At 39.7% G+C, this 23,998-nt stretch overlaps 2 protein-coding genes across 3 annotated transcripts in view; one reads left to right on the top strand and one right to left on the bottom strand.

The window, feature by feature from the left end:
• On the top strand, positions 1-6,919 carry zgc:101810 (uncharacterized protein LOC493612 homolog). The gene is made up of 8 exons (XM_027178200.2): positions 1-159; positions 1,548-1,658; positions 4,035-4,323; positions 4,567-4,703; positions 4,888-5,037; positions 5,185-5,330; positions 5,910-6,042; positions 6,491-6,919. The coding sequence occupies exons 1-8, from the start codon at positions 112-114 to the stop codon at positions 6,656-6,658; spliced, it is 1,182 nt and encodes a 393-aa protein (XP_027034001.1). The 5' UTR covers positions 1-111; the 3' UTR covers positions 6,659-6,919.
• Positions 6,537-23,998, bottom strand: part of rin1b (Ras and Rab interactor 1b) — a 27,164-nt gene continuing 9,702 nt past the window's right edge. Inside the window, exons 2-12 of one of the 2 annotated variants that reach the window (XR_003445381.2) lie at positions 23,201-23,326; positions 21,772-21,880; positions 20,989-21,061; positions 20,479-20,570; positions 19,338-19,705; positions 18,130-18,631; positions 15,362-15,667; positions 12,460-12,591; positions 11,082-11,248; positions 9,016-9,516; positions 6,537-8,366 (exon numbers count right to left, since the gene is read on the bottom strand). Coding sequence is in view for 1 of the 2 variants with exons in the window: in XM_027178199.2 (XP_027034000.1) it covers positions 9,208-9,516; positions 11,082-11,248; positions 12,460-12,591; positions 15,362-15,667; positions 18,130-18,631; positions 19,338-19,705; positions 20,479-20,570; positions 20,989-21,061; positions 21,772-21,880; positions 23,201-23,326 (2,184 nt within the window). In the remaining variant the exon portion in view is untranslated. Of the gene's footprint in view, positions 9,517-11,081; positions 11,249-12,459; positions 12,592-15,361; positions 15,668-18,129; positions 18,632-19,337; positions 19,706-20,478; positions 20,571-20,988; positions 21,062-21,771; positions 21,881-23,200; positions 23,327-23,998 lie in introns of both variants that reach the window. The other variant, XM_027178199.2, reaches the window with a different exon arrangement.

A 23,998-nucleotide genomic window follows, 5' to 3' on the forward strand; every position in this document is an offset into this window, starting at 1 on the left:
TGACTGCTGTCCTGTATTCTGCCCATAGCTCACTGTACAGTTCACTATAGCATCCAGTGTGAGAGTACAACGTTTCAACTAGAAGTTAATCTGCCCTGAGCCGGGGGTAGGATGGACAGCGCGGGCAGGAAGGTGGTCGTCTGTGACAATGGCACCGGGGTAAGGCTTTTTTCTTATAAAGGCTCCCACCTGTTATAAAGCTCATTTGTTGAATCAAACTGTAATTAAATATCCATATAAACGTTCTCAATGTAGTTCAGTCTAATGTTTACATTATAATATACACCAGGTCATTATTTTTATATCTCTACAGCTCATGCATTTGCATGTTTGTTTGTTTTTTATATTTAATTCAAGGATTTTATATTTGTATACAGTCTTTTGCAGGATACTGCAGTATACACAGGGCGTTATTGAGTTCACATTTCTGCTGTGTTTAGACATGTTCAGTGAGGAACTTGTGGTTTAGATTCCCACATGGCCTTAAAAGGTGGTGCAGAAAAAGTGAGCACTGTGATTGGACAAAAAAATCAGGAAGTTCTGTCACATGCGGAAGTTTCATTAATGACAGGTCCCGGTAACTATGGTAACCGGTGGCGTCGGTGGATTTATTTATTTTTTAAAACATAAATTTTAGCCATTTCGATATGTAAGAAGGAAAACTTTACCCAAGTTGGAATTTCTGTACCTGCTAGAATAAGAAAAAAAAAAATCAGCATTGCAGCCAGTCAAATATACAATTGTTTAATCAGTGCAACACTGCTGTCATTTAAAAAATGGGCTATTTTGCTTCGCAAGGAACAAATGTAAATGTTCCTTCAGAGATACAGCAACTCCAAATTAGTACCTGAAATGAGCTCTACATTCCCCATGAACATGCCCGAATAGATCCTATAATCTGATGTACCCTTGAGGGGTTTCTGGCTGTTTGGGAAACAGCAAAGCTATAAGGATTATGCTTATATCTGCAGATATTATTCTGCTGTAATACTTCTGCATGCTAAGCCTCATTTAGTATTTAAGTCCTTTTTATATGACTTGGAAAACAGACGTCCTGCATTTTCTTTGTCCTTGAAGGTTGTGTCTATTTTGTTCCTCTGTATCTTTTTTGAGCAGATGTCCAATCTGTGGACTGAGGAATGTGTGTTGCCCCACAGAGGCAAGTCAGGACACTTCTGACTTATGTCACTATAGCTTATAGAGTGAACAAAAAAGGAAGCCATGTTATGTTGAGGTTCTTATAGACATTTCTCTGAAAATGAGCTACAGGGTAAAATAGTCTGATTTCTCCATACAATGCAGAATGACTATTAGACGTATAGTTTATTTCCCATTGCATGTGATTTTATGTTGCATATTTTGTGATATACATATATATATATATAAAGATGCATGACTTATGGTCTACTTCCTTTATGGCATCTTTGTCAGACCTAACAAACAGTACTTCTGCTTAAAAAGATTTCAGTTCCCTTACCACTACTGAATTAAATGTGTCTATTTTTTTAAAAATAATTTTTCTCCTTAATGTTTTTATGGTTTTGTAGTTTGTCAAGTGTGGATTTGCTGGGTCCAATTTCCCAGAGCACATCTTCCCAGCGCTTATAGGACGTCCTGTCATACGGTCAGACACTAAAGTGGGAAATATAATGATCAAGGTAAGACTTACAATCTGGCAAATTCCAGTAGAGCAATGTTTAATTATAAAGTCCTACATCAAGAAAATAAATCACAACACAAACACATCATTATCATTATCCTAAAATACAAAATATAGAGGCTTTAAGCTTACACCTTTACCTCTTCCCAACCTGTTATTTTGAAAACCCTTATACTGTATAAGATACTGTAAGATAAACTTTATTGATCCCACAATGGGGAAATTCACATATCACAGCAGCTTACAGACAGTTAAAATGCAAGTATAAAGGACTTAAAGAAAGAAACATTTAATATAAAACAATATTTAAAATAAATAATAACAAATAATCCAAAATTATAAAAGATTGCACAATAACATCACTGTAATGCAGTGTTATAAAGTCTGGCAGCCACTGATATGATTGACCTCCAGTAACACTCCTTCCTACACTGGGGATGTAGCAGTCTGCTGCTGAAAGAGCTACAAAGGGTCTCCACAGTCCCATACAGGGGGTGAGAGGTGTTGTTCCTAATAGATGTCAGCTTGGCTAACATCCTCCTCTCACCCACCTCTTCATCAGAATCTAATGGGCAGCCCAGGACAGAGCTGGCTCTCCTAAGCAGCTAGTTCAGTCTCTTCCTGTCACATTCTGTACTGCAACACCCAGTAGACTACAGCGTAGATAATTGCGGAGGCCACCACAGTATTACAAAAGGTCCTTAAAAATGTCCTGCACACTCCAGATGACTCTAGTCTCCTTAGCAGGTGGAGCAGGCCCTTCATGTACAGAGCATCTGTGTTATCCAGCCATTCCAGTCTATTATTTAAGTGGACACCTTGGTACTTTGTACACCAACTCAATGTCTCTGGATCCAACGCAAGCCCTGGATAGTCACTGGTATGTGGTGCGGTGTTCTCCTTCTCCGGAGGTCAATCACCATCTCCTTCGTCTTACAGGTGTTCAAGTGCAGGTGTTTACACCTCACACCAGTCAACAAAGTCCTTGATGATGTCCCTGTATGCTTGTTCATTCAAATCAGATATACATCTAACAATAGCTGTATCATCTGAGAACTTTTGGAGATGGCAGATGGTAGTGTTATAACTGAAGTCTGAGGTATATTGTATACAGCACCATGCCCTGGGGAGCCCCAGTGCTGCAGAATATCACCTCAGACACACAGTCACACGACCTTACACACTGTGGTCTATTGGTGAGGTAGTCGATTGTGCATGCAGCCAGGCGATAATCCATCACTAACCGCTCACTAAGAAACAAAGGTGACAGAGGGTGATCCTCTCCATGGTCTTCATCAGGTGGTCGGTTTAGGCAACTGGTCTGAAGTGGTTCAGCTCCCTGAGGTATGCAGTCTTTGGTACTTGAACCACTTTTCCACAGGACTGGGGCTTTCTCCAGGCTGAGGTTCAGATTAAAGTATGTACCTGTCCACCCACATAGCTGGTCAGCAGTCTGGGGCTGATTCCATACGGCCCTGCAGCCTTCTTTGCCTTTATCATCCGTAGTTCACACCTCACCTCTGTTGTTAAGGAGAGGGGTGTGTGAGAGGACTAAGATGAGTGAGCATGGGTTAAAGGTTGTGAAATACAACAAGTCATTGTTTTGCGTTAACCGCTCCCTCCAGGTTCCTCCTGTAGATTTCCTTGTAGGTCTCATCTTTTATTCAAGCTCCTTTGGAACTCTCTTAAGCTCCACAAAGCAGGTCTTAGCAGGTCTTTGAGCCCAGTGGTCACCCAGGGTTTGTTATTGGAGAAACACAGTACCCTCCTAGATGGTACAGTATTCTCCACACAGAAATGTATATGATTGTGATGCCCTGGGTGAGACCATCATAAGGCCATAGCATGTACATTCTGGTTAATAATGATTTAAGCACACAGACTTTATCAATGGGGATTTTATTCTTCTCTAGTGTTTATTTATTTTAGTTAAAGGTGCAATATTTAAAAAAATGTATAATATTAAGATCATTGTTTATTATGTACAATAGTGTTAAAGCATGTTTTACAACCATGATGAGAAGAAAAACAGCTGAGACTACACTGTGGACAGACTCACTGATACTGGACAGTTAAAGACTTGATAAACATTACCTGGTCTTTTTTCTAGCTATCCATTTTCCTGTTCTTGGATGACAAGAGCAGAAACGGATATGGTTTAGTGAAGTTTGATAGATCTCAATGATTTAATATTTTTCCTGACGGCTGTGCATTGTGGCATGCTTTTCTGCTTACCATGGTTGTACAAAGTGACCAATAGAATGTAATTTTCTTAATGGGAGTAAACATAAGAGCAACATTCTCATATTTAAAATTTTTGTTGTATTTAGATGACTAAGTGTAATATGTATGAACTCCTTTACCCCACCGGTAGGACCTGATGGTGGGAGACGAGGCGAGCGAATGCCGGTCAATGTTGGAGGTCTCCTATCCTATGGAGAACGGGATGGTACGTAACTGGGATGACATGCTTCACCTGTGGGATCACACTTTTGGACCAGATCGTCTGAACATCAATCCATCTGAATGTAAAGTGCTGTTGACAGAACCGCCTCTGAACCCTCTGAAGAACCGGCAGAAGATTGCAGAGTACATGTTTGAGACTTACAAGTTTCATGGCATCTACATCGCCATCCAGGCTGTGCTGACACTCTATGCACAGGGTGAGGCAGGGGTCAGAGGTCACGTCTTATTTTATAGTGATGAACGAAAGGAAGGATTTTTTTTTATTTATTTTTATCCTAGAACCTGGAGGCAAACTGGAACACTTACAGCCAGCTGGAGGGAAATACATCTTATTACTGTACATAAAAAGCATCATAGCTAATTAAACGTAAATTAAAATATAAAACTCAGTAATGTGCATGTAAGAGATTTTAATGCTAACCTGTGCTTGTGTGTTTTAGGTCTTCTGACAGGTGTGGTGGTGGACTCAGGTGATGGTGTTACTCATATCTGTCCTGTGTACGAGGGTTTCTCACTTCCCCACCTGACACGCAGGCTCGACATTGCAGGACGTGACATCACACGCTACCTCATCAAGGTGTGCTGCGGTCCTTAACTGTCTGCTTTCTTTACACTTAAGCATAACATTATGATCTCTCAGAAGCCAAGCATGATCATTTTGAGACATCTGATACTTACAGGCTATAGTATTTGTCCAGAAAGCCATAGTGGATGAGTAACATGGGTGTTGTGTGTTGGTCTTTTTCCCCCAACATGGCCAGCTGTTGCTGCTGAGGGGCTACGCCTTCAACCAAACAGCAGACTTTGAGACGGTTCGGATGATGAAGGAGAAACTGTGTTTTGTGGGTTATAACATAGAACAGGAGCAGAAACTGTCCAACGAGACGACTTTTTTGGTGGAGTCATACATGGTAAAGCACAGGGACTTCCACAGGTTATGTTCTGAAATTTGTAGTTATGCAAATGTAAAAACATAACACTCAACTCCACCTGGTGTGTAACGCTTTAAAAGCAAAAGCGAGATATAGATCAATCTAACATTGATAATTGTGCTTTAGCTGCCAGACGGGCGCAAAATAAATGTTGGAGGTGAAAGATTTGGGGCTCCAGAGGCGCTTTTCCAGCCACATCTCATCAACATAGAGGGCGCCGGGGTGGCCGAGCTTCTTTTCAACACCATCCAAGCTGCTGACATCGACCTCAGGTCAGATATACAGCTGGCATCTACATTATGTTCACAGAGAACCTGCTTTCTCTGTCACATTTACATTCACTTTCAGCTGCTCTGAGAATACAAACTCTTAATTCATGCAAGGTCATAAGATGCTGGGTGGAAAAAAGCTGAAATAAGCAATAAGAGTGTCATGGAATTTAAGAAATTTCATACAGTGGATGATTGAAAAACAAACAAAATGAAATTCAAGAAGTGTTTTACTGTTTTGTAACTGTGTCAGCAATATGCAAAGATTTCAGCACAAATAACTGCTGAAAATCCAGTACACGAAACAACATGATTCTTCATTCTTATTATTCTTTATTTAAGAATGTGATTAATATAGATTGATTTACTTTCATCTGTGAAACATTTTCTCTCTTATTAGAATATAAACTGCATTACAAAACATCCCAATGTAAAATATGCAATTATAAGACATACAGATCATTTACAAGACAATTTCAAAATGTTGTGTTTTTCTTTTTTCCTTTTTTTTTTTCGACCCTTACATTTTTTTTTTGTTTTGTGAAATTCTTTTTGTTTACATTTAATACTGTTCCTCTGTAGGGCGGATTTGTACAAACATATCGTGCTGTCTGGAGGGACGACCATGTATCCCGGACTGCCCTCCCGCCTGGAGAGAGAGCTCAAGCAGCTGTACCTAGAAAGAGTGCTGAAGGGAGACACAGAAAAGCTCTCAGTACGTTAACACCGGTTTATAATTAAACCTCCTGAATATACATGACGGCTGATCTTAAATTTATCACATATGCTTAGAAAAGTTAGAGTTTGGGCTTAGTCACACTCAGTTACTGTAGTACTACATCTAGCTAATAAAAAGAAAAGAAGAACAAAGATTCGTCTACATGATAAAACTGTAATGTGATCTGGAATGATTGACAGATCTCATGTATTTGACTATGTCAAGGCTGTGAAGGATTCACAATGTAACAGCAACTGATCTACACTTCAGATGAATATGGCAAATCCTAGGAAGCTATTTAAAGCACATCATTATTAAAGCAAAAAAAAAAAAAAAAAGTTGCTTATGCAAGAATATTCCACCCACCTTCAGGCTACATAATTCAAACCCCACAACACTCGTTGTGTTACTCACTCATTACTTTCTCTCCTTCCCCTTCCTGCAGAAGTTTAAGATCCGGATCGAGGACCCTCCTCGCCGTAAGCACATGGTGTTCATGGGCGGAGCCGTGCTGGCCAACATCATGAAAGATAAAGATTCATTCTGGTTGTCCAGAGCTGAGTATGAGGAAAAAGGCCTGAAAGTGCTCGATAAACTCGGAGCAACAAAATGATCCACGTCTTATATGAAAACAGAAATGCATTCATGCACAAGCACTATACTGTCACACTGTTTTGCTTCAATAGATATAAGGAACCTTAGGAAATATGGATATAGTGAATCATGGGCTAATATTTTTCTGACTATAAAATGGTCCAAACTTTCATAACTCCAGGCGTCTCACTGTTTTTAGTGTCTGTAAGCTGTTCAAAAAATATTTTGTATTTGTAATTAAGAATAAAAAAGGAGTCCAGTATAATTTTGTTCAAACGAGTAGCCGAGCGTCATGCCTCGTGTAATCAGTTTTTGTTATTTTACTCCTTATTCTAACTGTTTTAACATTAGAACTAAATCATATTTCTTTTCAAATATATACCTTGAATACATTTGCCATCCAAAACAAAGCTGCTCACTTCTTCGCCTTATTCCTTAAAAGGCATTTTCAGCAGACTGGGTGGGGTTGGATGGTTTGAAGGAACAGAAATTACAAGCAGCTCCTTTATGATGCAACCCCCTCAGGTGTTCCTGAAAATGTTGCAGCACTAGACACAGTCAACGTTTCAAAGACGTTGATATGCCAACATCGAGTCTCAAGTCTTTTAACTTTCCACATGCCTCACCACTCTGTACTGTGTGGCTTCTGGCATTGCAGTTTCTCTTTTCGTAGGGAAACTACGTCATGGGACAAAACGTCCACTAGAAGAACTCTTCTCAGGTGTGCACACACATTTCTGTCAGTACTATTAATGTTCATGGATGACAGGCAACAATAAAATGGACTGATGTGAAGCATCCCTAGTTTTACTACTAAGGTAACTGCTGCCAGACAGTCAGAAAGTCTGCATATAGGCTGTGTCACCACTCACAATTGTGAATCATACTCTAAAGACATGATTACAGGATAAATCTCAAGCCTCGGGCGTCTGCATCTGCCATTGCAGACAGATTGCCTGGCCTAATATCAAGCCACAGTGTCACTCACTTTGGTAGATGTACTATAACATTACACACTCGCGTATCTGTGCCCAGCTTTGGTTTTAACACAGCAAGTGTGTGTTAATTAATACCAAGCTTTCTGTACTTCTGCATTAACCTCATCATTCTCCACTACAGTGGCATTAAACAACAACAGAAATACAACATCAGTGTACACAAAAAAAGTTGAACTAAACTCCTGCAAATCTCCACAATCTTGCCCGAGTGTCCATAATAAAAGAAAGTAAAACAGCTCTTTAACTCTTAGCATCCACAAAGATTTAATGTTATTTGTTACCGAAGAAAAATACAGCACATTCATTCCAGTGCAATGAGGAGGAAAAAAAGCTAAGATTTGCACTTCAAACATGCGCAATATGATATCGGCGACACCCGGTTACAACTGGCTGCATGCAGAGATCAAATATTTCAAACACGTCATTCCAAATATAAAGTCCATTCGCAATAATTGTTGAAATGTTCCTCACTAAAATTTAAAATGAACACTTAAGTAGAATAAGATCATACGATACATCATGGCAATAAAGTGTTACAGAGTTCAGCGTCTGCGTGAGATCCAGTAAAACAGGATAAGACGGTCAGTTCACACAGCGAAAACCAGTCAATCCATATAGCATGTGTATGTGATCACTTAACGCACCATGGGGTGTTACCAGTTAAAGCACATTCAGCGAATGCAACACGGTACAGCTGCACGGTCCAGCCACATCTGCAGAAAGGAACGACTGGAAAATTCACCATAACAAAAAAATAATTAATTAAATAAATAGATAGATAGATAAAATCAGCAGAATCATCTTGGAGATTGTTTACACAATTCAAACACAATGCAATGTACCCAAGTCTTTCAGGTCTGACGTTATTTCATTCGGTCAGGACGGAGCAGAAATGAAAGAGCTCAAAAATACAGTACAATTTTCCAGTTTACTGTTTAAAAAGATACCAGAGACAACCTCAAAACACTGGAAATATCTATTTACAAGCCCGGAAATGTTTTGTTTTCTCCTAAATATATATTAAAGCACTACAATACAGTTGAAAGAGCCTTTTTTTTTTTCTGACTCTATAGAATACCGACACTTGGGGCATCTCAGATGCGTACATTTAAATGTACATAATATACATATATTTATATATATATACTTATATATTCATCCACCTGTTAAAAAAGATGCTGTATTAAGGAATCATGTTCAACACTTTGGTATTGATTAATTCAGCAGTGAATCTTGGCAACTACTCTCAAAGACAACTAGACTACACATAAAGGATTTATATTTTGTGTAGCAGGTGATTCAAAAGTAGGCTAGTTCGTGATCCCTTTACTGGCAACTATTGCATTATTACCAAGTTCCCCATTTAGTGGACTTTCACCTTTGAGTCGTGAGCTTCCTGTATCTTCAGCGGCGCACTGACATGGAAACGTGGAAACTTAATGACCATCAGTTCTTGCCTGGCTTGAAGTAAACAGTCACACACACACACACACACACACACACACTTTCCTCGTAGTCCCTCATATCACATCACTTTGGAAAATGGGTCCAGCAAAGTACAGTCAAGTCCTTACTCCTCACATGCAGACTCTTCAAGATCCACAGCGCCACCTCTGGTCAGCCTGCGCATCTTGCTGAAATCGTGATCTTTGCGGAGGTAGGATAGGGTGGGGGCACCCAGCTCATGAGGCTGTGTGTGTAGAGGAACAGGATGCATCTCACCTCCATTCCTCCAGAACAGACAATAATGCTGTGGCTCGTTTACAGTAAACACCTCTGCGCAGGTTCGGGTTAACACTTCCACGCTCTCGCCTGCTTTCCATTGAAGAGTACGTGCTGCACAACACTCAGTGTTCTGGAAAAGAATACGCACAAACCTCTGTACACACACACACACACACACACACACACACACACAAACATAATGGTGACTAAGTTCCAAGCATGACATTTACCCATGTTAGAGTTACCCACAGTTTGCCAACTGTGATTAAACCATGGTTACCATATTACATCTCTCCTAGATTTATTCACACAAGATAAATCATGGCTCATCATAAAACTGAACAAAGAAAATACCTGGGTGCATAAATATGTACACCCTGTTATAATTGGGCATGCCATTAATCAGTCAAATTAAAATAGGAGTAACATTTCTCTCTCTGTGTGTGTGTGTGTGTGTGTGTGTGTGTGTGTGTGTGTGTGTGTGTGTGTGTGTGTGTGTGTGTGTGTGTGTGTGTGGACATGTTTTGATATTGTGATGGAGACAGAATTTTAGGTTTGGTGAGGTAAGAGTTCAAGTTCAAAGGCAACGCTATGGAGTTAGTATCCAACAAGTAGTGCAAATAAGGTTCGATAAAATAAATGAGAATTACGATGCAGTAAGTTTTTCATAAACAGTATACAGTGTCCTTTCACAGACAGGAATATCTTAAAGTGAAGGTCTCTAGCAGGTCTCTCTGTTTTTTTTCTCTCTTGCAGCTTATATCATCAGACGATCATGAGTTTGTATCCTGAAGCTGTCACAGCCATCTGGGAACCCATCGTGGGCATCGTGAGCTTGTGTATGCTGAAGCGACTGAGTGTTACACTGCTCTGTGATACAGCAGGAGCACAAGTTCAAAAAGATGCCTCTGAGTGATATCACATGTCTCTGAGGAAGCATGTATTAGCCTGCAACCTCAAGGGTTGGTAAAAGTTATATGATAGAGGAGAAACGGAAGGAAATGGGCAGGTGAACCATATGAGGAAGAAAGGGAGGTTTTAATTAAATAAAAAAAATAAATAAATAAACTTTTAGTTACAGAAGTTAAGGTTAGAGATCAATTTGTGTGTAGGCATAGCAGTAATTAAATGCATTTATGTCATAAGGATACTGTATGCGTGTGTGTGTGTGTGCGCGCGTGTTTACTCCTGCGCCTCTCATGTTATTTACTGCAATGTTGGAGTGTTTCGCCTCCTGTAGATTTTTTCTACTTAATCATAATTCATGCTGGTGTGGACTGTTTTGGTTACTGTCAGGAAGCGGGTTCAGTGTGTGCTGCTGAAAGGAGCAGAGATGCGGGGGTGGTTCGAGATGAGGGATAGAGAAGCACAGCAGTAACTAAAAGTCTGAAAAGCACAGAAGCAGGGATGGAAACAGATATCCAGCTGAATGAAAACACAAAGTGCTCAGGGTTAATCAGATTGTGGTGTTTGTACAGAGCAGAATGACAGCTGTGAAGAAGAAGAAGAACACAGCCAATAATGATCTGAATAAAAAAGCGATGCGTTTAAGAAAAAGAATAAGAACGATGCTGGAAATAGGAATGATGTAAGTGGCGTGACGTGTGTGATGCACGGCTGGACCTGCAGAAGAGCTCAGGGATCTATTAAAATGCATCTAATTAATATTTGTTTTAACTTGCGTCAGAACACCACTCGTGTGCGTGTGTATTTATAAACCTGATTCTGCTGGTTCTCTTTATGGAGTTTGGCCTCCTGGGATCGTCTCTTGCTCCATTCTCTCAGAGTCTCCTGGGCCTCATTGGTCAACCCACCAGGACACGGGGTACCAGGCTGGCTCTGGATTAGGCACAGGCTGGCGTAGATGCTTGTCAAGTAGTACCCACCTAAAAAAGAATATTCATGTGGCGTTACACAGGAAGTCTGCTGAAATTTTATGATACCATTTCACCCGTTGGCTGGCAGACGTGTATTAATTTCTTACATCAAGATAAAGCCAAAGTCTAAAGTAGATCTGATTAAAGACTTGAGCACGGTTCAGTTCTAAGGTGATTTTCACACTCAACATGTTTGACTGTGATTGTTCCTGGCATTCCCATAGCATTGGTCTGAACACATCACCATATTTTAGATTTTTTATTATTTGGGTGATATAATGAGCAGTAAGGCTTCTGTGTTCTACAACACAACACGTGGATTATGGTTGTCACAAAGATCGTCATCGGCTAAAACACCACATACAGGTGCTCTGGTGCTACAAGCATCCTAAATAAAGTAATATTCTATCCAAACTGAATTATAGCCTGTCCTGTGTTATTAAATACATATTACCATACATTTCTCTTCACCTTTTAGGCTATAACATAACTGTCATGAAACAGCTATTCGTTTTATTATAAAATATATTTATCTATATTTAATTATTCTTCAGTTACACATAATGAAACATGCATGTATACAAAGCCTCTGTATTTAAACAAGAAATAACAAATCCACTATGTGGTCCCCATATTAAATAATAGTTGGAGGACTAGGAGGAGGAGCTTCTAATCTACTTTATGTCGTGAAATGAATACCACCCCTCCCGCCCCGAAATAAATTAAATTCAAACTAGTAGTGTTATTATCTGCCTGTACCACTCACAGCCCATTTTTTTCACTTGGACCACAAATCAGTCATAAATATTCATAAGCATAACCCAGTTTTTTTTTTAGCAGTATTCATTAGTAGACTTCATTTGGAAATCCAGCCAGTCTAAACGGCAAAATGTCCAAGCAAGTCTGTTTTATATCTAAAAAGATATACCTATAAAGATCACTTTCCATTTCTAAGCTGCCGTTATTCATTTATTTATTCGAATCAATCGATCCGATTCATAATCCAAACATGTGACCATCCTTAAAAATCAAACTAAGTCTGAATATTAAAAAAGTCTAACAAAAATCCGGATATTCTTGACGTCATACACAAGCTGGCTTGTGCACACAGTATTATTGTTGGCTGAATTTCACTCTTAGTCATATTTCTACATGTTACTAAACCCTAATGATTTGCTTTCCGGTGTTACTGTCAGACTTGCTGCAGGCTCATACAGTACCTTCTCCTGACAGCCAAGACGACTCCAGCAGCTCCATCATGTACTCTGTCTCCAGGAGCAGTTGTGGGATGTTACACTGAACAACCACGTAGGACAGAGCAGGAAGGAAATCTTCCGAACTGAATTCCTGTTCTGCAATCCAGGATATTAAAACAGGTTGGAATCAATGACATAGATAATTGACCACTCAGTGGTTTCTGTTATTACACCAAGCAAACCATTTTTCATATTATGAGTATACTGTAGTCAGCGATTCTGGTGGAGGTTGAGGATTGCTGAAACTAGCTTTTTTCACCCTGCTTTAGTGTTCACTCCAAGGGTAAGATTTAGATTCATTAATTCAGTAAATCAGTCTTAAATGGAAAAGTACACTATATTGGCAAAAGTTTTGGGACAAACCCCACCAAATCAATGAATTCAGTTGTTCCAATCACTTCCATGGCTACAGATGTATCAAAGCTCCTAGGCATGCAGACTGCTTCTACAAACATTTGTGAAAGAAAAGCTCTCGGAAGTGTAAAGCACGCTGCCACTGGATCCTAAAGCAGTAGAGACGTCTTCTATGGAGTGACAAATCACTCTTCTTTGTCTGGCATTCCGATGGACGAGTCTGGGTTTAGCGGTTGCCAGGAGAACGATACTTGCCTGACTGCATTGGGCCAAGTGTCAAGTTCTCCTCAGATGTGACATCTGCCAAGACTTCCTTCTACAAGGAAAAGCTTGAAGCTTCCTCACTTGACCCTCGGAAATTCCACAACATCATCTCTTCTCTGCTCAACCCCCCGTCTCCACCTTCTTCATCCTCCCTAACTGCAGAAGACTTTGCTTCTTTCTACCAGGAGAAGATTGAGGAAATCTGCCTGACCTTACATCTCAGAGTATGGATTCCCCTACACCTTCATTGTCACATTTCTCAACTGTGGCAGCAGAAGAGATTTTACAACTCATCAAGTCCTGCAGTCCTACCACCTGCCCATTGGATCCGCTCCCTACCACTATGCTCCAGACCATCTCGCAAGACCTTTTTCCCCTTAATTTCCACTATCGTCAATAGATCCATGGCATCTGGTCAGGTACCAACTACTTTCAAGAGAGCAAGGGTTATTCCCATCCTAAAGAAACCTGCTCTGGATCCATCAGACATCAGTAACTACAGACCGGCATCACTTCTCTCATTTCTTTCAAAAATTCTTGAACGCATTGTCTATAATCAACTGTCTGTCTATCTCTCACAGAACAACCTCCAAGATCCCAAACAGTCTGGCTTTAAAGCAGCTCATTCCACAGAGACAGCTCTTTTGGATGTCTCTGAGAAGCTACATGCTGCTAGATCAGCCAAACTGTCATCCGTCCTTATCCTCCTTGACCTTTCAGCAGCATTTGATACGGTCAACCACAAGACTCTCTTATCCTCCCTCAAGAGTCTTGGGATTTGCGGATCAGCTTGGGAATGGTTTGTCTCCTACCTGGAAAGACGCTCATATCAGGTAACATGGAGGGGAGTGACATCTGCTCCACACAGGCTCTCCACTGGTGTCCCACAGGGCTCAGTACTTGGTCCTCTTCTTTTCTCCCTGTATACTCACTCTCTTGGTGAAGTTATTTCATCACATGGGTTCTCTTACCACTGCTATGCTGATGATACACAACTTATCTTCTCTTTCCCACCCTCAGATACCACAGCTTCTGACCGGATCTCAGCATGTCTGGCAGAAATTTCATCATGGATGACTGCTCATCAGTTAAAGCTCAATCCTAGCAAAACTGAACTGCTGTTCATCCCAGGTGATTCATCCTCAGGTCATGATCTTGATATATCCTTGCACAACGATCTGATCTCCCCTTCAGCCACAGCTTGCAACCTTGGGGTAAACATGGACAATCAACTGTCCTTTTCCTCTCATGTTGCTAATGTGACTCACTCATGTCGGTTTCTTCTCTACAACATTAGAAGGATTCGGCCATTTTTGTCCACACAGACTGCTCAGGTAATTGTTCAGTCTCTTGTCATTTCTAAACTGGATTACTGCAATGCACTGCTGGCAGGTCTACCTATGAACGCAATCCGTCCTCTGCAAATGATCCAAAATGCAGCTGCCCGGCTTGTTTTCAACCTGCCAAAATTCTCGCATACCACTCTACCACCCCGCTGCTGCGATCCCTCCACTGGCTTCTGATAGCGTCTGCCAAATGCTGTAAATGTAAATGTAAATGTAAAGTGTAAAGTTTGGTGGATGGGGATTATAATGTGAGATTGTTTTTCAGAGGTTGGGCTTGGCCCCCTAGTTCCAGTGAAAGGAACTCTTAATGCCTCAGCATACCAAGACATTTTGGACAATTTCATGTCCAAACTTTGTGGGAACAATTTGGGGATGGTCCATTCCTGTTCCAACATGACTGCCTACCAGTGCACAAAGCAAGGACCATAAAGAGATGGATTAGCAAGTTTGGTGGTGAGGAACTTGTCTGGCCTTGGCCTCAGCCCAACAGAATACCTTTTGGATGAAATAGAGCAAAGTCTGAGTCAGGCTTTCTTGACCAACATCAGTGCCTGACCTCACAAATGCGCCTAAACCTTATGGAAACTCTTCCCAGAAGAGCTGAAGCTGTTATAGCTGCAAAAGGTGGGCCAACTCCATATTAAAAACTATGGATTAAGAATGAGATGTCATTAAAGTTCATGTGCATGTAAAGGCAGATGTCTCAAAACTTTTGCGAATATAGCGTATTTCGTAAAGACTTATCTAATATTTTTCAATAATATTCTTGTGTCTCTAATCCATGTCAGTTGATTTTTCTTCTTATTTCTAATGACCTCTAATAGCAGATCATTTTTAAAAACTAAAATCAAATGCAGTCTTTAATCGTTTTAAATGAAACCAACTTTAAAAAAATTACTCACCAGGCTGCACTCCCATGGCCTTGTACACGCTCTTGCACACCTGTAGCAGAAGCAGCACTTTGTCTATAGGCGAGTGGCTTCTTTGCATTAGAGTGAGCTTTTTCTTCGCTCTCTCCACACCTTGAGCATCTACGACCGCCACACGTACACCCAGGCGCTGCAGCGCCCCCTCCTGATAGGCCTGCAGGCTATTTGTGAATCTCTGGAGAGAGCCATCCTGCGTGTGGAGCGATAGCAGTATCTGGCCCAGCTGAACTTTCAGAGGTTTCAGTACACAACCAAACAATGCCTTCTCCAACGCCAGCTCTGCATTGTGGGAAAGGGGTGGTGGGGGCATGTGGTGGTATGAGGGGCATTAAACAAAGCAGAGGGTTAGTCATGTGTGTGGTTGGATTTTAGATTTAAAATCACAGGAAGATCCAAATGTACATGCTATCCAAATACACAGTTTATGACATCTGCTAAGAACAAAACACAAGCTGGTTCTAAAATTGTTCCTGACACACAGGCATTAAATTTGGCATACACGCTGTTACATCACAGCCAACATATCTTTGTATTTCTGTCTGTACCATTTCATAACCATTACTACTAATTCTACTACTACTACTACTACTACTACTACTACTACTACTACTACTACTATTCCACATCTTAGCTAGTCATTCACATAAATATAGCCATATGAATGTTGAACTGGTTTTCAAGTTTTACAAGAAATATTTTTTTTTTTAAATTTAAATATATTTAAAAAAGAAGGCAGCAGTTTTAGTGACTTTTGTCTTGGAGATGTGGCCATTCTACAAGGTGACGTTAGAAATTTCTGCTCATTTCTCCTTACATTTAAATGAACTCTCATGCACCATATTGAATGAACAAATGGGCAGAATTATCTACAATCCTGTTTTAAATGTTCTTATGTTATAAAACAGACAGATATTGGATATTTTCCCTGATACATCAAGAATGTTTCAAAAGTGAGTCTGCTTTGTATTCAGACGGTGGGATTGAATGAATATGAATGAGTTGCATCAATTCTAGTAAATCCATTTACAGTGGTAAAAAAAAAAAAAAAATCTTGTTAAAATGCTTCATTTTGTATTCTGGTCATTTTGGACCCGGAGTTAGGCTTTGATAAAGTGACTGGCTTCGGTAGACTGCAACGAAAGCTCCTTCAGGACCATTCTGATTTCATTCAATCAAGTAAAAATGGGTAAATAGCACAAATAGCGCATGAGATAATCAAGCTTCATTCGAATTCATATATCACACCAGTAATAACACCAGTGGCTGATTTTGAGGTTGTTCTGTGCAAGAAGTGAAAAAAAGAAGTCATTAATAATCACCTGTGAAGTAAAATGTCATTCATTATATTAACAGCCAACTAGAATCGTGCCCTTTGAGGACGAAACTCCTTAGCTTTTATTATATACACTAAAATCCTTAACCATTCGTTTAAATCATACCATTAAGTTGCTTAACAGTGGTTTACAATATGATGTAATTCTGCACAAATGAATTAATCAATCTGTTTATCTACAGTTTATATAGCTCTATGCTAGCTCTCTGCTGTCTTGGGTTACATTCCTGACTTACAAACAATCCAAAAACTCCTTTGTTTCAAACATATGCGTCAGGCTGGAAGGCATTATATCCCTCATGCTGTCATATCATGAAGATACAACCAGTGACAGAAGCACCTTAACATCATTAGCATCTGAGTACAGAGCAAACTATATTCTGCAGCTCCTTATGTCTCCTCTAATTCTCACCTCACACACACATTTCGCTCAACTGAAGAATGTGCGTGGGATTATGATATGTGGTTATGATAAATTGGAAGCATAAAATGCAAATACACCCACCAACACAGTCCTGCAAATGCAACACAGAGCACTTCGGCTTTCGACATTCACAGATGAGGCTGTAATGCTGAGAGTCTGTGCCGAGCATGAGCATTTTCTTTTCTATCCTTCTTACTTACAGACGCTTTTGAATATGCAGGAACACACACACACACACACACACACACACACACACACACACACACACACACACACACACACACACACACACACACTCTCTCTCTCTCTCTCTCCATTCCTGAATGTGATTTGGAATATAGTTATATAATAATCAAGATATCAAGATTATAAATAAGGAGGAAAAAATGTGTGTGTGTGTGTGTGTGTGTGTGTGTGTGTGTGTGTGTGTGTGTGTGTGTGTGTGTGTGTGTGTGTGTTTTAAAGGGAAATTAAACAGCTGGGTGGTGTAACATGGTCTGAAGTGTAGCATATGTACTGTAAACTAAAGTTGAACATATTCCAACACATCACACTTCATTCATACCTACAGTTAAATTTAATGATGTGGAACGTCCACAACACTAGTTTTTGTTATCATTTATGTCATAACATTGTCAATTCAGCCTCTCATTTATTCTCTCTTAATTAATAAGAAAAAATGTAGCTTAACATATTACAGAGCAGCCCTTTGTCCTGAAAATCTCCCAGTGTGAGACAGCTTCTTATAAATGAACAGCTGACACTGGAGACTTCTTTCTGAATCTCCTTACAGACAGTATCATCATATCAATGTTTACGTGTTATCTAACCTGATTACGTAGGCGTCCACCATCAAGCCTAGTTTTAGTTGTTACTATAGAAACATATTAGAATGAGTATTTTCAGACAAACCTGACTTTTATAGTCACCATTGACAGTACAAAACATAATAAAATAAGGCGGTTTATAAACACATTTTCCAACCTTTCTCATTCTCAGGCACCAGGGTCTCTATGGGAGGTTCCAGTTCTCCAGCCTCCAGGAGCAAACTCTTGGCCTGGGAAAGGAACCTCCTCAATCCCTGGAGCAGCTCCACGGCCGAGCTCCAACTCCGCACCTTCATTTCTTCCTTCTGTTGTATTAAAAAATCTTGGACCAGTGATCCGAAGGCAGATCGCCTTTCTCGGGACAGCTCGTCAACCAGCCGGGCTACACGGCGCTCAGGAGCAAAAACACACACGAACGCAGCACTCATGCGGCGTAGGGTGGAGGCAGGGTTGGCGACAGGGAATCGGGTTCCCCGTGTAAGGGGAGGCCACTGCAGGGCTGAATCCGGCTGCGACTCATCCTCTTCCAGGCTGCTGAAGGAACTGTTGCTGTCCAGTTCAGCGAGAGACGGAGCATGACGTCGCTCCAGTGACAAGCAGAGCCCCTCGTCCTGCTGTAGGTCTTTAAGCTCTGCTTTATCTGGCTGTGGGGCTGATGTCTGAAACCGCACACATCAAATGAACATTCTAACACTAGTTCATTACACTGACTCAACCTGGCTTATAATCCTTAAACATTTCAAATGGGGAAATAAAAAAACTGGACCTTTGTAAGTCTCTTGAACCTCAGGGAAAATATCGGCCTGAAATTCCAGATTGATCTCAATTCCGATTGGGGGTGTTTTCTTTTTTTGTTGTGGACATGTTGAACATTATTCATCATCATGATCATGTACAAATCACACCATTATCAAAACTGTCATTCTTATTCAGTCAAGAACTGTTTTAACAAATTGGTTTACTCAAAAATTGGAGGTCGGTGTCTAGCAGTAAATACTCAGAGTATCAAATTTTAAAAATGGATGGATGAAGCCCTAATTCAAATTTCATAACATATGTTTATGAAAGGAAATATGTCCCTGATTTACTGCTACTAGTCAAAAAATGACCTGGATGACTAAATCCTACAGACACGCATCAGTGCCAAATGTACACATGCAGTTTTTTCTCCTTTGTTGTAAAAAAACAAAAACAAAAACAAAAAAAAAACAGACGTCCTGAGAATTTGAGTCTGTTTTATAATATTGAAATACATAATCATTTTCTGTAGGAGGAGGTGAAACAAGCAAGGGTCATGTATACAGACCCATATCCACCCCCGTACTCACATATTTACACATGCATGCGTCACACATACATACTCACTGGAGGCACCTCTCCCAGCATCTGCTCATCCTCTTCTTCTGAGGTAGGTACCAGAGCAGGAGTCCTTCTCAGCATGCTCAGACCCCCTGCCCTCCGTGTCGTCCTCTCGTTGCTCCTCAGCTCGTCCGTGTCGCCCTGGCTCCACTCCGAGTCTCCGGGGGTCAGGCAGAACGACGATTCGGTGGACACGCGGACTCGCAGACTGCGTTTCAATCTGTGGCGTTTGTGTGAAGCTTCTCGACTTGGCTGGGATGGCTGAAGGAAGAGGGGGTTGATGAAACATGGCGATCGCGGCCTGGATGACCAGTTCACAGATACCGCAGGAGGGCCGTTAGGGGGGGCAGGGGAGGCCTGAGAACTCCAGAACTCTGGAAGGAGGAAAAAACATCAAATTGTCGATATTAAAGACATCGATAAAGGCTTACTCTATGAAACCCAACACCTCATATTCCTATTGGTTCAACTTTTCAACCATATCCTTCAAATGATTTCTTCTGTCCTACTTTCTACTATGTTCACTTCAACACAATCACTGTTCCGTACTATCACACTTTATTCAGTTCTCTACTATTTTATTTTTTATTTTTGTTATAATCTGTACAATCACACTTTATTTTTGTTCCAGTCAATGTTTGTTCTGCGATGCTCAATATTTTTCTAAACAGTCATATTTTACTTTTTCTCTTCTAATCTAATCGATCATATTCTTTTTTCTGTTTTGTTTTATTCTTTTCAATTTATTCTATATATAATCATAATTCAATATTCCTTTTCTATTCTATACTATCAATTTCATTTTGTCTATTCTATTCTATACATTTGTTCTGTTCAATGCTATTATTTTTGTCCAATATTCTACTCTGCTCTGTTTCATTTCTGTTGTTTTATTTTTAGTCGACAAGGCATGTTATTTTTGCTTCTATTCTATTTTATTTTTCTTCTGTCCTATTCTGTTAAATCATGTTATCCTGCCTATTCTATTTTTGTTTTCTGTTCTGTCCTATTCTTGTTTTCTCTCTGTCTCTCTCTCTCTCTCTCTCTCTCTCTCTCTCTCTCTCTCTCTCTCTCTCTCTCTCTCTCTCTCTCTCTCTCTCTGTGTGTGTGTGTGTGTGTGTGTGTGTGTGTGTGTTCATCGTCTTACCTAAACCAAGGTGTGAGATGTTCTCTAGCTGTGTGTGGTTGGTTGCCTGTGCGATAGCTTCAGGAAGCTCAAGTGGGAAAGGCAACACATCCCTCCAAAACAGAAACACACACACACACACACACACACACACACACACACACACACACACACACACACACACACACACACACACACACACACACACACACACACATTTTTCTTCCACAAAGCAGTGCAGTAGTTATGTATTTTTGTGGAAAATTCCACACACTTTATATCTTCTTACAGTTTTAATGTAAAAAAGTTCTGTGCTGTTTCAAATCCATTTCAAAATGCTTTTAGGATTTGAAGTCAAAAAGATAAAACATTTGCTTCCCTTATCCTGTGTTATAAAAAAAATCTAGTGAAACAAGATCTGTCTTTGTGTGTGTGTGTGTGTGTGTGTGTGTGTGTGTGTGTGTGTGTGTGTGTGTGTGTGTGTGTGTGTGTGTGTGTGTGTGTGTGTGTGTGTGTGTGTGTGTGTGGTACCTGCTAATGCAGTAAAAGGCCACTAATCTGCACAAATCAGGAAAACTCAGGGCTGAGCTCTCCAGAGAGAAAGCTGCAGAGAAACAGCGACACAGTGTTTCCCAAAAACAAATGAGTGCCATAAATCAGTATAATCAGAGGCACACGTCAGCAACACAGACCACAAACTGATTATCCAACAGTCATTATAAAAGACATTTTAATAATTAGCTATGAATAAGCACTTGGGACAACTGTACATGTTGTATCACAAAATCAATTACTAATCATTTAATAATCTCAAAACATCTAATTCGGATGACACGCTGCGGCTTTTAGACTTAAATATATAAAAGAGATGAGAAATTGCATTGACCACCATCAGTGGTCACAAATTACTCATCGTTTTCTACAGAGCTGTGGGCACAGAGTGACTAATATAGCAAAACTCTATGTTTAAAGTGCACAGAAAATGATCCAGGATGACTCACCCTAAAAGAAACTCATCCGTATACATGGTATTAATTGATATATTTATTACAATTATCAGAAAATATTTCTCAGGGACAACAGGATACGAACCGAAAAAAGGACATTTTACTCGTTTGTGTCATGGCGAGTTTTCAGACAACAGATGTTGGCTGTGGTGGCCGGAGTTTAGCGATAAATGGAAAGAACACAGTTTTACACTTGTGTGAACATATGTGCTTTGAACTTATGTGTTCCTAGAAATATGTTTGCGTGTGTGTGTGTGTGTGTGTGTGTGTGTGTGTGTGTGTGTGTGTGAGATCGTGTTCCACTCACTGGAGTCTTCCTCCCGAATGGGATATTGTGCAACACACACATTGCTCTCCTGAACCCTCACACACAGCACTTTCCTCTGAGTGACTGTACACTTAGACACCAGAAAAGTCTACAGAAAGACACAAATTATATATGTGACATCTAGCAGATTCACACATGCATAGGCGTTTCTAGGTGTATTATTTTAAGCTGCAATTTCTAATGTTTCTGAACCTGGATTAATCTTTAAACAATACCTTACGGTTAGATCAGTTTTTTCCAGATCTCTTAAACTACAAAATAAATACCATGGACCTCATTAAAGACAGATTTTATTTAATGAGACTCAAGTGCACATGTGTACAATATTTATTCTGAGCCATAAAGCTTTTTTATTTGGGAACTTTCAACAGATTTCCTCACATTAAGGTCCTGAGTGTCATTATGTATAATCTACTATTTTTTATTTTTTTTTAACAATTTAAACGCACTAATCGAATAGGCTAATAGCTACGAACGTTCACTCTTAGATAGAAAGGCTTTGATGATGTGTTTGATTTACACTACAGTAAAAAAATAAATAAATAAATAAAATCATAGGCTCCTACGATGTGTATCCTGGATCCTGGGGTATTCTCAGCCCCTAACTCTGAGGACCACTGCCTTACTGATTTATCTGGGGTAGAAATGACCTGTTTAGACCTGCTCCTTTAAAGGAAACTCAGGAAGCATGAGTAAGAAAGTTTGGGATTGGCTGCAGTAATGGAGAAGGCTGGATAAAGTTACAATCATTTAATTCAATTGCAATTGTGATTCATATTCCAGGCAGCATAGCTTTTAAAATGATACACCACTCCATCCTTTAACACAAGTGTTCGAGTTACAGGACGGAAACAAACACTAAAATTCACAGGGCAGTTTTACTCAGCTGAAAACATTTCTCACTTGATATTACTCTTTATTTACTCCTTATTGTTAGTTTGCGTTAGATACTTTGTAATATGATCGTACAGAGTAGTAGTACACTATATACTGTACGTACAGTACATGCATATATATATATATATATATATATATATATATATATATATATATATATATATATATATATATATATACATGTGCATAAACACATACGTACATTCATACTTACATTAGTAAACAAACAAAAGAACCTCCAGGACCAGGACTGATATAAACATTGTTTCCACAGTTTATCCACAGATTACATAATCCAATGATTTTACTCACATTAACATTTACTTCTTTATCACACAGGAAACACCTTGTGAAAGTAAACACCTTGTCTGCCAGCCACTGCTGGCTGATGAGTAATGATTTCTACACATTTTCATCCCAGAATCTTACAGAATTTTTAGGATTGTATACACGTGAACTGGATTAGTACTGGCCAAAAAGAATGATGGAAGTGATCAAATGGCTCTCTCACCCCAACGATCTCTCTCTGCAGGATGCAGAGGGCAGAGTCAGGGTTGATTGACAGCTGGAGCCAGATGGAGTGTGTGAGAAGGAGGCGGTCCAAAACACTCAGACTCCCTTGAAGACAGTCATCCATCTAATGTAGAGAGCAAAGAAATTAAAACACTTACACAAACAGTCATCGGTCAAGGACAACCAGACAACACACTCACACATCTACTGTAAACTGTATTTATATAGCAGAGTCAGTCAAAGTAAGATTACACGATATAAACATTTTAATTCTAATCTCTACTACATCTGTAGTATATTTTTTCAACACTGTGATAGTGAACTTGTTGAATTTCATCAGCCATAACATTAAAAACTGACAGATGAGATGAGTAATATTGATTACCTTGTTACACTGCGGCTGTTAAGTATTTAACCCCATAAGCATTCACCCTAATTGTTGTGAAACCCCTAAATGAGTTCTTATGCAATCAGTTCCCAAACTGTTACATAATAAGTGATGGATTTCACCAGTGTGTAATTAAAGGATCATATAACCTTTTGCTCCTGTTACACAACATATCCATAACCAAAGTTCTGAAAATGTATCAGTAATGATTTAGTCGTTAAAAATATCCCACAATGTGAACATCCCCCAGAACACTAGTATACTGATTATTTAAAGTAATAATAATAGTGATAATAATAATATTTTTTTATAAAGCACTTTAAAACAGCCAAAGCTGAACACAAAGTGCTGTACATCACAAACTAGAGATTATCAAACGGTTTTTAAACAAGGAAACGAGTTGTTCCA

The sequence above is a fragment of the Tachysurus fulvidraco genome, chromosome 1 (genome assembly GCF_022655615.1).
Source record: "Tachysurus fulvidraco isolate hzauxx_2018 chromosome 1, HZAU_PFXX_2.0, whole genome shotgun sequence".
Taxonomy (NCBI): Eukaryota; Metazoa; Chordata; class Actinopteri; order Siluriformes; family Bagridae; genus Tachysurus; species Tachysurus fulvidraco.